The 20,221-nt window shown below is 41.3% G+C and overlaps 1 protein-coding gene across 7 annotated transcripts in view; it reads left to right on the top strand.

Moving 5' to 3' along the window:
- The window catches only part of DENND2B (DENN domain containing 2B), a 184,190-nt gene that overhangs the window by 93,993 nt on the left and 69,976 nt on the right, over nt 1-20,221 (top strand). For 6 of the 7 annotated variants that reach the window (XR_015701831.1, XM_087745570.1, XM_087745571.1 and 3 more), the window contains one exon: nt 15,218-16,435. The exons of the other annotated variant lie outside the window; for it this stretch is intronic. Coding sequence is in view for 5 of the 6 variants with exons in the window: in XM_087745570.1 (XP_087601696.1) it covers nt 15,218-16,435 (1,218 nt within the window). In the remaining variant the exon portion in view is untranslated. The remainder of the gene's footprint in view (nt 1-15,217; nt 16,436-20,221) is intronic. 7 annotated transcript variants of the gene reach the window in all.

A 20,221-nucleotide genomic window follows, 5' to 3' on the forward strand; every position in this document is an offset into this window, starting at 1 on the left:
ATTTTTAACCTCTCCCTTTCCTGTCAAACAGTACTGTCACCCATGTGGACTTCAAGATACGTGTTGAGTCTGGCACGCTTGTTCACTGTGTCCGTGTGCGTGTGGTTTGGTACCTGATAACAGCTCCTATGACATTTTTAGCAACAGACAGCTGGATTGCCTCAGTTCAGAGGTTCAGGAATGAATTGTAAACTGTTGCTCCCCGCAAATTTAAAATAAAAGCCCAAACAAAACAAGATTTTTTCCAAGCCATGGGCAACCAGGAGGAAACTTCTGGCTTGCCAGATTTCTCACACACCTTCAAAGACAGCATGTCAGATTGCAGAGAAAGGCTTTGCTACTGTTAGTTTTGTTAAACATTAATGCCAGTTTCCTCCCTTTAAGCATACAAAGGGACAGAGGTTTGACAAACGCACTCAGACTGTGTGTCATTTGTTCCTTGACAAGTGAAGCAGGCAGCATTCGGGAAGTACAGAGGCTCCAGCAAAGCACGAGGGACTGAGAGCAGAATTCCTCCATCTCCATTCTGCATCTTTCTAGGAGGGAAGAGCTTCCGAGTAAGTCTGGGATCAGTAGGCTGAAGCGATCGCAGTTGTGTGCTTGTCAGAGGCATGAGAGGAGGAAACTAAATAAAGCAGAAGTGAAGACCATGAAGTGCCATAGCAGTGAACTCTTTAATGTCCTTTCCTATAACCAGTTTTGCAGTAGCTGGGCTTTCTGCTCACAGGCAGGAACTCGACACCAGCCTTCTGCTTACTAAAGACAGAGACAGGAGTAGCTTTAATTTCCAGAGTGTGCAGCTCTGGAATAGGACAAGGGACTTTGTGGGAGTAAAACTAATTTTTACAGCCCTGCTCTTCCCTTCCTCCCCCTACCTCTCCTGCTCTCAGATAGAACATAATTTCTCTGCGTGGCTAAATGCATGTTTCTTGTCTAGTCTGATGAGATTTAATTTTTTTTCCTCTTTAATTCTTAAAAGTGATTTTTAGGTTACTCAGCAGTATTCATACCCATGCATTCTGCCACTGCTCTTTTTCCCCCCAGATATGCCCCTGGATGACAGCGTGTATAAGGAATGACACCCTTTTTTTCTGGCATACTAAGGGTGCATGGTTTGGACATACTAAGCTAAATTTGGTTTTATTGTACAGAAAGCATTAGACCATTAGGGAGAGGCCATACTTATTTATACATAGGCTGAATATGGCTTGCAATGACTGTGCTTTTCTAAATGTTCGCCAACTGATGAGATGGAAACCCGGCATTAAATGCAGTACTGCTGGCACACTTTTGTGTGTTGTGTTGATTTTGATGCCTGGTTTCAGTTTTGTTTTTTTTTTTTTTTTTCAAATATGTTTTCTAAGAAACTTACTTTCTGGGGTATGAGACAGCTCGAGGTTTTTTTCCACTGAATAAATAGCGGAAGTCTTACAGGTTTGTGTTTTTCAAGAAAAAAAATCAGTATTGCGGGCTAAACTCTGCGGGGCTCTGAGGGATGTAACTTAGGGTCAGAATCTGGACTTCAATTTGTTGCTTCAAATATTCGTTAGTTGAGACCCCATGGGTTACTGCAAGGAGTTTGTTGTTAGTTTTTGTAGTCTTTAGAGAGCAAATGTTTTCACAGCTGATGAGCTTATAAACATTGCTAGTTGCTTTTTCTTGCTGCCTTATACACAGATGTTGGTATTGCCTCATTCGCTCCATAACATTTTCATTTTCTTGATGCTTCGCCTGATGCTATCTATGTACCTTCCTGCAGGGACATGAGGTTTATTTTTGGCTCTGTCCTGAAAAGAAAGGATGGGTGGTAGAAAAAATGTGTACTTGCTTTTTGTTGTGCTAAGTTACAGTTTAGTTGCTAGAAATTAAGTAAAACTTGCAGTTCCTTATTACTGTGCAGCATTCCTGTTGCATGTCAGTGGTAGCAAAATGTTTTCATCCTCAGGGTTGTTATACATGCAAATTCCCACGTAAGATATGAAAATTAAAATTTTTTGGCCAGCTCCTTATAAAACCTAATAGGCCAACAGAAGAGCATAAAACTAAGTTCACAGTTTTATAAGAAGCCAAGGCCTTGTGAGAATGAAATCTTTATAAAAGGATATATAAATCCCCCAAATATTATCCTGGGCTTGAGATCCCACAGCTCTTGTAGGTGTGGTGATGAAATGTGGCCTGGGACGCTCATTTCAGTTGGGTGAGTAATGTACACGTTTATGTTACCCTTGATCATGGTGAAGAAAGTGACGGGGAGTGTCTTTCCCTGACCTAACTCTGCTCCTGTTGACAGTTATGGTCAGTAAAAAACAGTGAGAAGCCAATGTCTGAATCTTTTGGAAAGTTTCCTTTAGATCATGTTTTTGAATATTGGTGTGTGCAGTGCTTGAGCACTGGCTGATCGCTCTTTTGGTAATATTCAGTGAAACTGAACTAGGGCTGGATGTAGCCTTTGGTCAAGTTAAATTTGGCCTTGTCTGGACTCTTAGGTAAGTAAGTATGATAACAAGCATTGCAAGTCATAGCTTGGCCCCCCCCCCCCCCCCCCCTTTTTTTTTCTTATTTTCTTTTTCAGTTTATGTGTGTCTACCAACAGATTGGGGAATAAATAGATCAAAGGTTTTTTCAAAGCTGTATTGGAATAAAAAAAAAAAAACAATAACTCTTGGCTGGCAAAGGCTTTCATATGACACTCAGTTGTGGATATGCCCAACACGTTACCTTATTTCTTGGCTTGTTTAGCTAAACAAAGTAGAATGAAGCATACAGTAACCAGTCAGATATATTAACCTAATTTAATTTTCAGTGCAAATGTTGTTTAGATTGAAACTTTGTTTTTCGTAAGTGTGCATTTGCGCCAGGTCGGTGCCTTAGATCTCCCTATAACAAGATTTGCATCAGTTTGCATCTTTAGGATCTTTTCTTTAGTAACTCGTGATTTGTGCTGACATAAGCCAGAAGAAAATCAAACCCTGATTCATAGATATGTAAAGAAAGTGAATGAAAAGGCCATCAGTGAAACTGAAAGAAATTTCCCTCTTAAATTCAAGCAAAGTATTCAATTTCTTCTTAATCTGTACAAATCTATGCACACTCTAATGTGTTCCAAGGGTCATCTGTTTCCGTCATAGCTGGAATTTATTTTGCATTCCATAAGGTCAGAGCCACTAAAGAAAATTATGATGATAAGTGAGGCCAGAGTTGTAAACCTTCAAATCTTTCCTCCTTCAGAGGCAGGATGCAGCCTCCAAAGATAAGACACGTTGTATACTCAATTAACATCTACAGGGTAGACTCTTAATGTGTATTTTATGTTATTTCACCTATAGTTAGGTTCCTTTGCTCCTCTCATCATAACATCTGTAAAACATAGAGTGTATCTGTGAATGTCGGGTGGTGCAGCTGTGGTCTGTTGTATAGGTTTGGATGGGTTGTATAGGATGATATAAGGGATGTCAGCTCACAACTTAGGTGTCAGTATAAGTCCTGGCAGGCAGCGGCACCTCTGAAATGCTGTTTGTACCCTCAATCTGTCCTGATACCAAAACTGTGCTGCAAGTCTGTACTAGCTGTTTCTTCTGAACATACGAAGTATTATGTGTCACTTGGGCATGTATTTCTGGTATTTGAGCAAGAGTAAGTGTCCATGTGTTTCCTTCCCTCTCCCTTGCTTCAGCACCTCCATGAGTCATATTTCACTTGTCAACTGGTTCTTCTCTTTTCTGCTTTTTCAGGTGCTGAAAAAAAATCCTGTATCTAATTTTGTTCTTGTAGTTGTTCACATAAAAGCCATGTCTTGTGAGAGATATTACTAGTGCTCCCTGTACAAAGTCTGTTATGAATGTTGGACTTGTTCTTGGGGTGGGGGTGGCGGGGAGAGAAGGTGTAACTTTTGTTAGGAAAACTGTTTTGGTCATCTTCAAGGGTTGCAATGAATGTCAACATGTGGGTGAAAGACAACTGTTGGGGTGCAATCACATAACTAAGTGACTGGGAAGTTCACAGAGGAAGGTAATACCCTTTATTATGTTGGAAAAATAGCCTAAGTTTTAGGCAGAGAGATCTTTGGAGATCTAGGTGGGTGGAAATCCATTCTTCTATGGGACAAAGGAGAGAGAGTAAAACATATAAAATGAAGCTAAAGATGAACAACAAGGGCGCTTTTCTCTAGTCTTATCATTGTAAGAGTTATACAGTAACAAACAAAAAACTGTCAGACTGTTTCATCCATATTATAGAAACATGTACAAAAAGTGCCCTTCAGAGGACAAACAAGCGTTCTTAGCGTCATGTAACCTGGAGTGTGCTGATTGTATGCCATTGCTTCAGCTCTTTGCTTGCAAAGAAGTTTGCAGAAAGTTGAACTGAGTTGCTGCAGTTGTCTTGATGACAGGATGGCACCCAGCTACTAGTCAGAGATGAGAGCCCTCAGGGGCCTGAGCACTCTTTAGACAAAGTTTAAAATCAGAATTACTCCTCCTTTTCCTCTGCTTCAGATAGTCCGTATTACTTGTGAACTACCTTCACGATACATGAGCTTCGAGTGCATGGCAGTCAGAGAGAGTTGGGTCAGATAGGCTGTATTCAGACAGGGCTGATATTGAGGTTGCTTCTATTCTGCTGGGATTTTAAAATTTATTTTATTTATTTTTATTTTAATTTCAGTTTTATTTTAATGTTTATTTGATTTTATTTCCTATGCAGTGCAGTAACTCCAGAAGCAGCACAGACATTTTCAGATCTTTTCAATCACTTTGGTGTTACCCTGTTATGACATACTGTATTTTCTCCAGATGTCTCAGACCTCAAACTTGCTGGATTGTGATATTAGAAGTTGAAATGATGACAAAAATTAAGAATGCCTGTTTCATAGCAGACAGATGGATAATGGCTTTCAGTTTTATAACCTGCTCTTCTAGGATGCTTTCTCACTGTGTTAAATAAACTTCTTTACAAAGCCAGAAAACTGGAAAAAGCAAATCTCTACAGAAGGACCTCAGTGGACATGGGCAGCACATTGGGGAACAGAGCTGAGCTGGTGAGTCTGAAAGGAAAATGTGGATACTCGTATGAGAGGCAAAGAATAGATTTTATATTTATTCTGAAAGCACCTTCTCTGAGTGGATGAGATTGAGAATGGTTCCTAAAGATGGGATGGAGTCCTGAATTCCCATTTTTTTTCTGCCCCTATTAGATATTTATTCTTAGGTCTATTTGATGAGGTTTTGCATGACCTAGAAGTTGATTTATATGTAAAAACAGGGAAGGCAGGCTTGGCTGTATTCTGGATTAGTGTGCAGCCAGGACTCATGACTTTTTGGCTTCCAGTTCAGTTCTTTTCCCTGCGGGTATAGAGTACTTCAGTAAAGTATACAGTGACCTCGTAAGGTTTTCTGACTTGTCAGAGCAGAAAAGGGATGAACCTATTTTACAACAGCTTTTCCAAACCAGAATTCCAGACTTGGAGGTCACCAAACCCAGAATGGCCTCAGATATGTTAAAAACTAAGCATCACAATTTATAAAAATAATTTTTAACCCTTTCCAAATTGTGTGTATGTAAGTGTAGAAAACTTGCAAAGCTCTGGCAGAATTAGTTCCACAGAGCTTATTTCTTTGAGATTCCAGGGCAGACAAACAAGCATGTTGAAAAATCACCTATGCTTTGAAAAAGCAAAGCTGAGAGCTTCCATGTGTGCTGGGATTTTGCAGTCATGTTTAGACATGCTGCTGAAAAACATGTTTCAAGGACTGGCAGTTCTTAAACAGACAAATAAGAGCTTGTGCATTCTGCCTGATTTAAGAAAATGCTATCATTTGCTGTGTTGCCACTCTCTCTGCAACAAAAACTCCCTAGATCTTAAGAAAGCAGGTGAGACTTAAACATGCTGAACTATTTCCAGAACATAATAAAAATATGTAACAGTGGAGATATAACAGTGGAAATATCTGTTGCATAAATTATTATTCAGAACATGTTATGGGAAAAGAGTAAACGTGAGGGAGGCTTCCATTTTTCAGCTTCGAATCATACTATTTTTTTTGAGGAGAAAATGAGTGATGGTTGTATGAAACCAGTGCACTGTACTTCAGTGGAAAAGAGAGCATGGCGCGCTCTGATATTTCAGTTTTTCCTTTTGATTTTTTCTTTTCCCCTGTGCAGTCAGCTTCTGATCACTGTGACGGAAGGTACAGTGCAGGCTAGTCAGTCTTCTGTGCTTTGAGTAGTCATTTGTATCTGAACAGAGAGGGTGAAAAAGGCTTAAACATGACATTGTTTAAAAACAATCCTGCACTTGCCTTGTAACAGAGCAGAAGACCACGATAGATCTAGAGCAGCAGGGAATCTAGCCCTCTCAGTCTAGATAATTTCACAATTTCCTGTTATCTTCTTCACCCTTAGAAATTTCTTGGCAAAGGCCTGTACCTAGTGCACGTTGATTGTTCACATTTTATTTTACAGTCATTTGTCATTGTCAGATTTTCTTGCTGTCTTTGCTTTGCGGATCCAGTCTAATTCAAGTATTTAGGATCTGACTCATCAGCTTTGATTTATTTGCCCTTTTTTTGTACAGTTGTAGAGCATAGTTGCCCCTTCATGTAATTTACTTTGGCAGAATGACTCCTGAATTTCGCTGGTGTAAATCAGACATTTTGCTTCTAAGCCATAAAAACACAGTTCAGCTGCAGCCAGCTGAGTTTCTGTGTACTTCTCTTCGTGAACTGACTGCAAAGGCCCAGAGGTCTGGAGGGGTTTTATACGCAGGAATTCACCACAGCACTCTCAAGAATGTGTCCCACGGTCGTTATCATTAACTCAGTACTTCTTGGGAGCACAGAAAGTAGAGCTTTTAAAAATGGCACACAGAGCTTGATCTTTTTCTTCTTTCACAGTCCTAGTGGCCCATCATTTTGTAACTAGTTCTGATATGGTCTCAATTTTTATTTAAATGGAAAATATCAAAATTCCTTGGGGGGAAAAAAATTCAAAAGTACAAACAGAAAAATAATCGGTGTTTCTATTTTTCTTCTATCTTTAAACATTTCATGATATTAATCCACTTTGATTTTATTGCCTCATTCTCTCTAAATGCTGGGACTTTTCCATCACTAGCACATGTTCATGAGAGTGAGCCTATTTCAAACAGTCTCATAATGCAAATTCACTTTTAAGTTTGGAAAGTATTTTCTGTCTTGTTTTTGTCAGAATCCCAAAGTCAACAATAAAGGGAGGATGTTATCTGGAATGCAGATTTTCAGGGATTTTGAGCCATGCTCCTGGTGACAGCTCAAAAATCATAAAGGGTCTGGTGGCAGAGGGGTTGCTCTGTTGCCACTTACATCGCTTTCCCTTCCAAGCAAGAGGCAAGATATGACAAGTTGTGCTACTTGCTTCATTACCAAGTTGAATCAGCTCAAAAACCACCTTACGACTGTGCACCCAGTGCTGAGTGTGAAAAGTTCACCTCCTTTACTCACCATAAGCTCTTATTTAGATTTAAGATTATTAAATATCATCTGCAGTTATCTGCTTGAGTTATGTAGAAAATTACAATACTGTATGCTATGCCAGAGTGCAGAATATATTGTAAGAGAGAGATTTACTGCCAAACAAAATTTGATTTAAATTCAGTAGTGCAGGAGGTCCCTTTTGTCTGGTCTTAATGTTCCCATAATCCCTGGTTACAAGGAGTAATAATAACATTGATTTTAAAGTCCTTTTCTACTCCTGATACAATTAATACAATGAAAGATTCAATTAATCTTCTTTGATGTAGTATACAAGGCAGTTGTCCAAGCCTAGATGCTCATTTATATTTGAAAAGAAAATGTCAAAACTCAAAGTATCATCAATACATGAGACCCTCTTGGGCCATCTTGCTAAGCAACAAAGCTATTTCATACCACGTATTTTGGTGATGGTTGTACTTTTGACCCTTGTGCTAACCACCTACCACCTCCTAACCCAGTTAGACCAGTCTGACTACCTGCATTAGTCCCCTGAACATTTGCTGTTGGTGCCTTACAGTAATGCCTTGCCGAGTGCTTTGCAGCAATCACTGTTACTGCCTTTCTGTCCCCACTGGTGAGGACGTAGCTAGAGGTGAAGAAATGAAAGGAAATGGCACAATGTCACAAGCAAATACTGCTGAATCTTTGCTTCTTTGTCCAGTGGTTTGTTTCATAACTCATCTCAAAATGTAACCAAGCCACTAACTGGTATTAGCTTTGATAGCTAAAAGTGGACTTCTCGTAGCTCTTTGGAGGAAAGCGTAGAGGAAATTATTCCTAGTTCTTGTATAGAAAGAAGAGGGAATTTTTTCGGAAGTGTCCCTCAACATTGCTTCAGTCAAAGTCATTAAGGTTTTTTTGGCCTTCTACTCTGCTTTTTTTGCACCTGAAGAGGTGTGACTGGAAGATTGCTATACTGCAGTAGTGTGTTCAGTTTTTGTTTGTGCAAAAGTATTGATTCGTACCAGGAGCTTTCACAATTATGTGTCTGACAGAGGCAAAGAGTGCTTTTCTGTTTGTTTACTGGGTTATTTCCTGGCAGCAGTGCCCTTAGGGTGGCATGAAACTGTACTAGTTACAAGGAGCTGTCGGTACTGAACCTTTTGAAAAGTGCTTATTTTGTCCAGGTCACAGAAGTAATGCCACAGAAACACGGTTCTAATTTGAGCTTCTGTTGGTCTCTACACATTTTCTTTCATCTGCCTACAGTGTCAAGTAAAGTGGAAGTTCAATGGAAATGAATACCATAACAAGCCATTACATCCATTCTCGGTAGTGGTACATCAAAATGTGCACGGTGCACTTGGTTCCAGTTAACAGATGAGCAGGGTGTGCTTCCCTCTCATTTTGCGTTGCTCTGAGAAGGGTGGATCCCACTATTTGCGCTCACGCTGACTGGCACCAAGTAGGAGCTGCTCCTGGCTCAAGGGACCTTTCTGTGCTGCTGAACCACTCTGTTACAGTCTGATCATACGAGGCTCTGCTTTCAGATGGACATAGTCCTGCGTCTTGTTCAGTTCAAAAAATGTGCATCCTCATTTTTGTTTCTGCATCCTGAATTATGGGTAGAAGTCAGGTCTGAACCCATAATACAATCCATTTTTAGTCTGAATACAAAAATGCAAGTACAGCTTTTGAATGTGGTGAGAAGTTACACTTGCATGGGAGAAAATATCCTTTTGAAAATTCAAGGATCCAATAAGTTATATCCTGTTCTCCGAGTTTCTTATTTCACTTGCCTTTCAACTATTTGGAGGGTTATACTGGTTGAAGATCTGGACATAGACAAGCTCATCTGGGCACACAATAAAATCCTCAGGATTTAGGGGTTTTTCAACATTCAGTTATAAAGATAATTTCAGGTTTTCATCCTGAAGTCTGAACAAATCCATTTTCTTTCCTCAGTAGCCTAAAAGACTAACAAGATGCCAGAAAGGTGTGGGCTTTACCATTCTTTCCAATGGAATGTTAACAATGGATATCTGAATTAGTGCTTCAAATGATCATTTTTGTGCAATCTATTGCTTGATAGAGCTTCTTTATTTAAAGAAATGAAGGTGGTAATTAATCATAAAATATTATTAATTTGTAGTGTTGTGTGAAATAATTTGAAAGTTGGTACCTGAGCATTTCCTAGCATTCTCTCTTACAAATTTCCTGAGAATTTTGTAGTTACATCCTCCATTACCTGAAATCAGGGCAGCTTTAGTGTCCATATTGGAGCCCTGCTGATCTCAGGATTCAGCTGAAGATGGATATTCTAGCAATATAGTGAATGAAAATGTGTTTCTTCATATCTTTCTTGAGAAACATTCTGTATACTCAATTACTGAGAAAATTATATTTTTTTTTTAAATTGGTTTTGCTGCTCTTGCAAGGAGAAATTTCTGTTGCTTTTGTTTCAAACCTCTTTAAATGTTGGCTAGAGTAACAAGAAGTCTCTAGTCTTGTGTGGCAGGCCAAATCTGCTCAATACACAAACTAACATGCTTATGGTCACAGCTGATTCTGACGTTATTACTCTGAAACAGGTTAGGTTGTCCTGATGAAATGGCACAATGCCCTGAGAAAAATCAGGGATAAACAGAAAACCTAAATAAAATACGAAGAAAGCAGTATTTTCCTAGCAAAAGGAGGGGAGAAAGCCCTAAGGAATAAAAACAGTGCTGTGTGATTTTGCATGATCTCACCAAACATCAGTGTAACTGTGAAATGATGGGATCGATCATCAACAGGAGCCTGGAAAGACCCAGTACCTTTTTGTCAACGTGTTTCTTGCTCTTTTTTCAGTAAATGGGCTCCCAAGCATGAGCATGTTGAAGTGGGAAATTCCCTGGATCAGAGAGCCAAAAACTGTCGTCTTATTCTGTAAGTGTTGGTTTAAGCAGGGCAGATGGGATTTGCAAAACTCAAAGATCGCTGAGCAGCTTCTGCCAACTTACCTTTCTTCAGCACAGGATAATCTGTGGAGTCACTCCTGACCCTTCAGGAGAGCTAAAAGAGTGCTGTGGAGTCTGAGCTGCTTAGCTCAGAAGTCAGAGCAGGGCAGTGGGAGTTAGGAGTCCTGTAACTCTTTCAAGGCAAGTCACTTAACCATCCTCCAGTCACCTTTAATACCTAGTCTGAAATGCAACTTAATATTGTTATTAGCGTTTATAAGAAGTGTGTGGATCGTGGATGGAAACTCCTCAGTAAAGTCACATTCTTATTATCTGCTGTACTCTGACTTCCAAAAGATGTATAAAGGCAGCTCTTTGGCCACCATTCTGGCTGCCTCCTGTTGAAAACTCTCATGAAGTTGTGGGAGTTGTCTGCACTCTGCCATTCATTTCTCCTCTTTTCTGGAGTTAATGTTTGGCAATGGAAGCAGGCAGGAGCTGTGTATCAGCTGGATGAAAAGGCCAGGCTCACTGCTTTTAGTACTGATTTTGTGCTGCCCACTTTCAGAGTCATCCCCAAGAATTAAATTTTTCTACTTGTACACACAGGCAAGTGTTAGCACCCACGTTTTGCGGGTAGGAAAAGATTGGTGTCCTGTCCAAAATCAGAGACTTTTCTGACTTTTGGGTGAGATACAGGGTGGGGGCTCAGGCATTTATGGCACCACGAACCAGCCCTTCTCCATCACCATAGATTTTTAGTACACGTCTGCCTTGCTAGAGGCCTCACAAAGAGGGGAGGAATTCAGTTTTTGCATCTTCTGCTTTGTGATGAGTAGGGTGCAAATTATCTCAAAGCAATGTGGCAAGTGATTCTGTTCTTTTCTTGGTGCAGATGAGATACAGCTCCACTGTTACCCACGGGTGTTCATTGGTGCTGGTGAAAGGGGATGCCTGCTGATACTAGCCTTTATTAGAGAAAATGCTATGAATACATATTTCGATCCATGGAAACCATATCTTTATTTGAGAGCAGGCCTGAAGAATTACAGTTTTTGTAAATGAAAAGTTTTTTCGATGTTTGAGTGAGAAGAGAAACTGGAGAGAAGAGACCAAATAAGAATTTAGAACTCAGTTGTATCTAGAGTTCAAAATCCTACAGAACGTCACTGATATTATCAGTTTTCTCCTACTGCGGGTAATTCTGCTGATCTCTCATGGAACAACTCACAGCAGCAAAGCTAAGCATGGTCTGGAGGGCTGGAAACCACCTCTCAGATTCTGTCTGCTCCCTTCACTGTGCAGCAATGAGTCCCACCAGGAAGATAGTTTCAGGGTCTGTGACCTGTTTACAAGACATTGTGGGCTCCTTGGCAGGCAATTTGCCTTTGAGACTGCAATTCACTGCTGACTTGCCAGTGGTTTGGGAGCTGCTCACCTAAAAGCTGCATGTTGGAAGAATACCCTTATCAGATAGGGAATCAGAGGAATACCCTTATGAGATAGGGAATCAGAGCAACTTATTCCAATGTGATCTGTGAAATGCTGATATTCTTAAAGAAATGTCGTTGCCCAGAAAGAAGGTGCTGTTCAAGTGAACTTGTTAAGAAATCTAAATTTGATTCCATAATTTTTATTTATGCTGTGTATATGTAATATCTTGAAGGTGTATGTAATGATATGCTTTGTAAGGTGCTGCATGTATCATTGTTTATGTAGAAAACTTCAATAAAAACATTTTGCTTTACTATCTTTGTATGGAAGATTGCAAGTTATTTAATTATTTGTCGCTGTCCAATAATACTAGTTTTAAAGTCTGTGGAAGTATTGTGCCTTCAAGAGAATATTCTTTTAATGGAAGTAGGTTTCTTGGGGAAGGACCATTTTATTATCCACTGATCAGCTTTTGGTCATGAAGCCATACGGACAAAACTTTTTTTTCTCTTTCTTGTCGAATTAGTCCTATAGCCTCTATCTGGATTACTTAAATTTACAGTATAATACAATGTAAACCAGAATCTTTTTCTTAACTGTGGTATCCCAAGTACTTAACAGCATGCACCTCCAGAGGGCCTGTTGCTGTGCAGCCCCAATCTTGCACAGCGGAAGTGAGTAAGAGTTTTGTAACTGAATTCAGGGGTTTCAAGATTGAGCCTTAAGTGCAGTTACCTTACCGGGGACCTGAGATTTAAAAGAATGACTCATATCTCTAAGAAGAAATGTTTTGCAACTTCTGCAGGTTATGCAAATCATGCTTTTCCCCTTTTCCTCCTCTCCTGATGAGTCAACAAACCTTTTCCTGACAGTGAAAACCACTGAAAAGATGTTTCTTAGAGTGTAAGGAGATGAGGGATTATGCTCAAGGTATTTTCTATATAGTCAGTCAAAGACAGAGAGACGATTGTCAGTACGTCCTTCACCTCTGCCATCCCATTACTGGCATTACCCCGGTCATTTTGTATTTTATTCTTGCTATTGTCAATGCAGATTATCACTTAGAATCTAATAAATAAGTTTTAACATGATAAAGCATTCTGCATGGCCTATTCGCGGGGTCTGTCCCTATCCCCTAGCTGAATCCTGCCAGTGGATTTAGCTAAAATACAGCTTCAAAGGCTGCAGTGGAGGCTGTAGTCTTTCTATGTAAAATACATTTCCACCAGGTGATACCTGTTTCATTGAGAGAAATGTCAGTGCAGCTCTGGAGCAGGCCTGCATGACATACAGGAATTAGGAGAACAGGATCTCAAGTCTAAGCTAAAGGAGTGTTATGAATAATATAAAATTTTGACTTTGTGGTATTAAACTGAAGAGATCAAGATGAGGCAGACAGGAATAATAAAGAATCAGGGCACCCCACCAAGTCTGAGGAGGCTGGTTTAGGTTGCATCTTCAGGCACTGTAAAGGTACATAGGCCAAGGTAATTCTAGGTAATTCACTACAAACTCTATGCTGCAACAACCAGCCAAAACCACTCATCACCTGTCACCTTCTTTTGATCTTCTGAGATCTCTTAAGACACCTGCCTGAAGCTGTATAGAATAGCAGGAAATTTAACTTCTAGGATGAAAAGAGTGTATTCTGACATCGCATCCTTTCTGTCCTGAAACGAGGAAGCTTTAAGCAGTTGTTGGAATATTTGCCATTGTCTTTGGCATGAGATCTCTCTTTTCCTAGGGGCATATTTATTTTTCAAAATGATGAAGAAGCAGAAGTCACTGAGCAGTGCAACTCCTGTGCCAAAAAGGCTTGATTATCCCAGGACTCTGAAAAAGATATAAGTTCCCTTTTGTGATAATTTGATCATTGTCCTTTTCTGACCAGAACTTTCCTCTGTTGTGATACTTCTGAGTTTTGCTTGCAAAGTAGCCGCTGTAGGAAATCGGGATGAAATCTAATAATTTGGTTTGGGGGATGTGTTTGAAGGAGAAGAAAATATCTCCTGTGTCAAAGTAAATTTTGCAGAAATTGCCTTAGTGCTCTGGACTTTCAGATTAATGCATAGAACTTGGCACATGTGCCTGTAGGTATTGGCTGGCTGTTGAGGAGAAAACCGTATAGCAGCAGGGGTCTTCTGATTCTTTTCTCCCTTTGCTATAGCGGAGACATTTGTTCCAGTGATTTCTTTTTGTCAAATAGTTCTTGCATTTGCTTTTATGTGTACAGGATGGTTTATAAAAAAAAACCAACTTGTTGTCCACAATCTTCATAGAACAGGAACTTGCATATGCGAGGCATTAGTTTTGGATCTTTCCTCTTCTTTCCATACTGTTTGGAATGGAAAGGTTGCTAGGGCAAAATGTCAAAGGAGTCATGATTATTTCTGCTATGATTTATATGTATGTATTGTGGCAGAGCAGTAAAACCCCTTTTTTTGCCATGATTTTGGCTTAATTTTCTTATTGCTGGCTCATCAGCGATGATGCTGATTAACGTGTTGTTTAATTTCCTTTTGTCTTTTTCTTCTTAAAAGTCTTTGCAACAATGTATAAAACCCCAGTAATGATGGCTGATTTTGCAAACCATGGCAAAAATTCTGAGGGTTTTTTCCAGGGTAACGCTGGGACCTTTCTGTATAGTTTATGTTCTTTAACATATACTGTGGGCAGATTAATAAGTTTTTTCAGTCTGTAATATTCTTTCAATAAGAGATCACTTCTGTTCTCTTCGATAAGGAGAATTTAATCTGTTCGCCACAACATCAGACCAAAGACAAAACAGGTCTTCCTTTTGCTGTTTTATTTTGGTTACTGTATACATTGGGGGTTTGAAATGCTGTGGCTAAAATACTGCAGCGGCTGACCACAGAGGTACTTTGCTTCAGATGTTATGAATTAAAAACTGACAGCTTTTAAAATTGGTTTGCTCACTGCAACCAGTGAGTAAACTGTGCTCCTTGTTGGTCAGTCTTTCCCATTTTTGTTGCAGTGGGAGTCTTCTCCCTGACAATCCCCTTCTCCTGAAGAGGAAATCCTTAATCTGGGAGGCCAGGGAGCTATTCTGCAGGAGGTGATGGATGCATTCAAGGCAATGGTTTGCTGTGAGAATCTTAGCTATCTTTAAACTCAGGAAACTTGGAAAAGCTGGGGGTCAAATAGAAGTGAGAAAACTGGCGTTGGACGTGCTCATCAGCTCATCACTGACATCAGTTAATTGCTGCTGCTCCCTGCCCCTGACACTGTGGCTGAATGGTATTTGGTGTCTTAGTGATGCTTTGGGGTAGTTTTGCAGCGTGCAGACATTCTCTGCTTTACCTGCACCCAGAAGAAATTTGGCAAATAACTCTAGTTTCCCCAAGGACTTGATTTTTTATTTCTTTCTGCTTCTAGGTGTCAGTCAGTCTCTCCACCGCCTCTTTTGTCCCCGCGAAGAAGCCCAGCCTACCCCCTCAGCGATAGTGAGGACTCTTGCCGCTCTACTCGGCTCACCAAAGTCTCCAACTCCAGACTGCGCCTCAAGGACTGGAGCACCCGCACGTGTACGCTGCGAAGCACCTCCACAAGCCCATCAGACACTGAACTGTCGGGCCACCCTCTAAAAGCCATCAGTGTGGGCGCTTTGGATAAAAGGCTGTCTGTGTTCAAGGCCGAGGACCAGAAGGAGAGTCCAAAGGAGACTCAAGATGGGGAAGCAATAGGGAGCCATCTGCTCGCCCGGAGCACTCTGTCCTTGGGCACTGCCACCAACTTGAGGAACCTCTCCCTCAGCCGGGCGAGCGTCCGCTCCCAGGCGCTGGACATCAGGCAGAAAATCACAGAATGGGAGTGCCGCCGGGAGCCATCCCCCAGGATGAGCATGTGTGTGGACAAGAGGGATGCTGGGGAGAGGTCGGGCAGTGAGAGCTGCCCCAGCGTACTGACCTCTCCCTGCAGCGAGAAGACGTTTGATTTCAAAGGGCTCAGAAGAATGAGCCGAACATTTTCCGAGTGCTCTTACCCGGAAACGGAGGAGGAGGAACTGCTGGACAGGGATTCCTGCCATCGGTTCGAAAAGAGACCAGGCAGGAGCGAGCCTCCTTCTGCTGCTTTCCTCAAGGGCCATGTGAGGAAAGAGTCCTCTGCCGTGCTCAACAGAATACAGAAGATTGAGCAGGCACTGAAAGAGCAGCCCGGCAGAGGCCTCCCCCAGCTACCAAGTAGCTGTTACAGTGTTGACAAAGGGAGGAAAAAGTCTGTGACTCTGAGCACTGTGGAGGGACTGAGTGAAACCCTAAGTGATAGCAAAGGAGGGAGTGTTATTTTGGGGAGTGAACCAGAAACACCTACTGAGGCTGAGAAAAGCAGTAAGACAAAACAGGGGGTTACTGCAAACTCAGCTGGCCCTAAACTGCTCCTTGAAAGCCCAGCTAACACTGCGGTGAATCCCGTCCCCAAGCCTAAACGCACCTTTGAATATGAAGCAGACAAAAACCACAAAACTAAACCAAGCAATGGCCTACCTCCATCTCCTACACCTGCTGCTCCTCCTCCCCTCCCATCCACCCCTGCACCCCCCGTGACCAGAAGGCAGAAGAAAGAGTCGCGCTTTCACAGAAAATCCCAGAATAGGTAAAATTCAAGGAAATGTCTTGTGCTCAATCTTCAAATAAATAAATGTGCTGTATTTTTTTAGTAACAGTATTTTAAATTCTTCTTCTAATGCAATGCTTTTGACCTGAGAAATGCTAGGAATTGTGTGCAAGACAAGTATTTTTTCCTCTGGACTACATTGATGGGATGCATTGGTACAATACCTTTACATGGCTACAGTTTTGGGGTTCTCCAACCTGCATTCCTCGATCCCTGGAAAAGGCTCTAGGTCATGTGTGCTAAAGGTTATCTTGCTCCTTTTGGCACATAAGCCCTGACTTGAGATTTTTAGAGGAGCATAACTTCATTGTCCTCTTGTAGTGGGACCATAGCTGATCTGTCATAGTCCTGTCTGCCTGCTCACTGCAAAACGTACCTGCAGAGGGTTTGTGTTTCCAAAGCTTGTTACCACAGCATTTGTGTCGGTTTTATGCAATGTTGATGATTTTATTTAATTCAGAGCTTAGAAATGTTGTCCTAAGTTACTATCAATAGCTGTAGAGGATCAATGCTGAGAAAAATGTTTTAGCACAGAAAGGCCTTTATATCCTTCCTGAGTTAATGATGAGCAGAGCATATGGCTACGTTTCCCCAGCAGTCTGTGGAGCTTGGCTTGTTTTAGTTACATGATTCCCCTTGACATTTTGGAAATGGTATAACTCGTTCTGCCCATGGCTTAGAAAATTGTAGGCATAGTTGTTGTTAAGCATTCAAAGTATGACATTTTTAACAAGTTCACCTATCTGTGCATGTGTACTATACACACACACACACTCTTGGTATTTAGTGATGAGTTTTGCAAGTAACTGCTAAACAGCATCTCAAATGCACACTATCAATTCAGTATCTGGTGCTTGATGTTGGCTCAATTAATTAGAAGTTTATGTCAGCACAACCTGACCTGAAGTACGCTGAGGCAGGAAAAGGAGAAGAGGAGCCTTCAGACTCTGTTCTTTACTTTCAAGAGACACCTGCTTCTGAAATGGGTTGAACAGCTCTACTGACGTGCACTGTTTCTCTGAGAAAGGCGCGGGGGCAGGGGGGGAAATGTGAAAAGCCAAGTTCTGATTAGCAGTGCTTATCTTAGAGTTCTGGCAATAATCTCAGTTAGAGGAAGTAAATCTAGATTTTAACAAGAATTTGTGAAATAAAGCTGACCTCATTTTGTTCAGCACAGCATTTCCAATGTACAGAAGACAAACAATAATTTTTGAATGTTCTGCTATAAATGATAGCCTTTATTGGAAAATTAAGGGGCAAGTGTTAAAATGGTCTGTGTGGTGGGTCGTGGAGAGGAATGAATAACAGGAGATTATTCTTGCACAGCATCACTGGGTGACCTGTGGCTAAGTGATCAAAGTCAGTCTCTGACCACATACTCACACTGAGTTTGAGACTATACAAGTCATCTGAGAACCACAGTATTTTGTTACAATGAGTTTGTGAGACGAAGTTTTGCAACCTCTTTCAAGAAGAGGTACAATTCATGCTTGTACCTACTGTTCTGCAGCTTCAGTCCCCTGTCATAGTGGAGTTAGACAACAGCATGGTTCAGCAATGGAGCCTCAGTCCTGAGTGGGGCTAGTAGGTGCGAGCCCAAAACAAAAGCAATATTTATCAATTTAAGTTGTGTTAGTGGAGTATAAGTTGTGGGATTTACAATGTTGTTATGTGTACCTGATGATTCTTGCAAATCAGCTTGACGTTGTACAGGGTGGGTTTCCATTTGCTTGTAACAGCTTTACCCTTCTGTAGTTTAGGGATTTCTCTGGACTTACCTCTGATTAATGATGATCTAAATAAGTTTAAATCAATGTCCCAACATCACAGGTTTGCCAGCTGACTTCAAGGCTGAGTGGAAATCCTTTATAAAATCTTTAACTTTATTGTCTTTGCTGCTGTCCTTCCTTTAGTTACAGTAAGGAGAATTCCAGTGTTGACAAAGAGCTTGAGATCATACGAGTTATCTAAGAATGACAGTATTTTATTAATATTAGTTATTGAAATCTCAGTCTCTGAACTGTTCTCTTTTTGAGAACAGAATTAATTCTGTCTACAACTTGTAACTGTGTGTTTCAGATTGAACATATGTGCGGTCTGCACTCACTGGAATGTCATGAGAATGGACTGTGGATATTTATTCTTCTAATTTGGTCAAAAACACTGGTTTTCTTTGTGGTGGCTAATTCAACATTATAGTAAAATGGAGGAAGTCTCTCATATTTGCCTGCTAGTATATAGCCAGTCTGTATTCAGAGGACATGGTGCCCGTGGTAGCTTCTACACTTCAGATGTGAGCTGGATGTCTCCTGGCAGTTGGAGATCCTCTGGCACAGACACAGTGCAGGAGAGGAGTGTCACAGGATAGGTTTGGGACAGATGGACCACAGCTGAGTGCTGGTCCACAAAACCATTCCTGTGGTCCTATGCAGTGTTACTGCATCGTAGCATTGCCTTGAAATCTATGAGAGATGGATATTTAACTACTTTAGAAAATCTTATCTCATACACAGGTATGTCTTCAGTGCCTAAGTATCTTTTATAACTGCCAGTAGGTGTGGAGGAGTGGATGTCCGGATCTGAAACACACAGATTGTTTCTGCCACAATCCTGATGTGCATAACATGGACCTGGATATTCTTAAGATTAGGGAAAGGAGAGAGAGGGGGCTCCTAAGCCTGCCCCAGACCCATAACTCTGCTCCAGCAGACAAATAGGAAATGTTCTTGTCAAATGCAGTGTCTGTACGATAGTCACTGTATTGCCTGTAGGGATGCTCTTGAGCCAATTAACAGGCTGAAGTATGTCTCATGAGACTCTGCCACTGCCATACGGATATGCTGTCAACATATGTTTCACTCCAGCTGGGGAGAAGAGGAAAGGGGGTTGATGGCAGGATGATTTACTCTTTATCTAATTTGGGTATCAATGAGTGAAGTATGGCCATAAGCACAGTCTTTGCAAGCCTTACAGCACCCCGGGATTTACACTCTGACCTGAGCCCATTTTTCACACTGTTTCATCCTCAGTACTAAATCAATCAAATGAATGCTAGCCCCTGTACAGCTGGCAATGCAAACCATGCACCTTCCAACTTCAGTGTAGATGTTGCCTTAGAGAACAAGTGCTGGGCAAACTGGAGAATGGGGAAGGCTTGGGCTCCTCTTCACCCAGAGCTGCTTGGCAGCACTGGAACAGATGTGGGTGAGAGGCAGTGAATCACCTCTCCTTTGAGTACTGGAGTGGGAGACAAGTTGTATGGGTTCATCTGACCCAGCTGCCCCTCATCTTCCTGCCAGAAAGCCCGAACCTTCAGGGCCCCAGCCATCAGCTCGGGCTGCTCGTCTGCCCCGGAGAGCCTTAACTTCCTCCATGCTTTGTCCTTTGCTGCCGGTGCTTGAGGCAGGGTGTGCAAGGGAAATGGCTGACTTTCACATGAGTCTGCCTTTGGCATTTGTACACTGACCTTTATGAGGGAACATATCTGGAGGTTCAAGACATGTGAGTGTTTTCAAACTAAGGGCTATGTCTCCCAGAGCAACTGGTGGAGGAATGCTTTCCAGAGAAATGTCTTTTTCTTGAGGAGAGATGGCCACATGTTTCTGGGGCCCCTGGCAAGAGCAAAGCAATTTCTAATCTGAGGACTGTGCTGCTAACTTACTCTGTAACCTTTGAAAAATATCACATACTTTCTTGGTGTTTTCTCCCTGTCCACAGAATGGGGATAACAATACTTCCAACCTCATAAAAGTGTCACAGGTTGCT

The sequence above is a fragment of the Nipponia nippon genome, unplaced genomic scaffold (genome assembly GCF_047370975.1).
Source record: "Nipponia nippon isolate SJK-2023a ecotype South Korea unplaced genomic scaffold, ASM4737097v1 scaffold_10, whole genome shotgun sequence".
NCBI classification, from domain to species: domain Eukaryota; kingdom Metazoa; phylum Chordata; class Aves; order Pelecaniformes; family Threskiornithidae; genus Nipponia; species Nipponia nippon.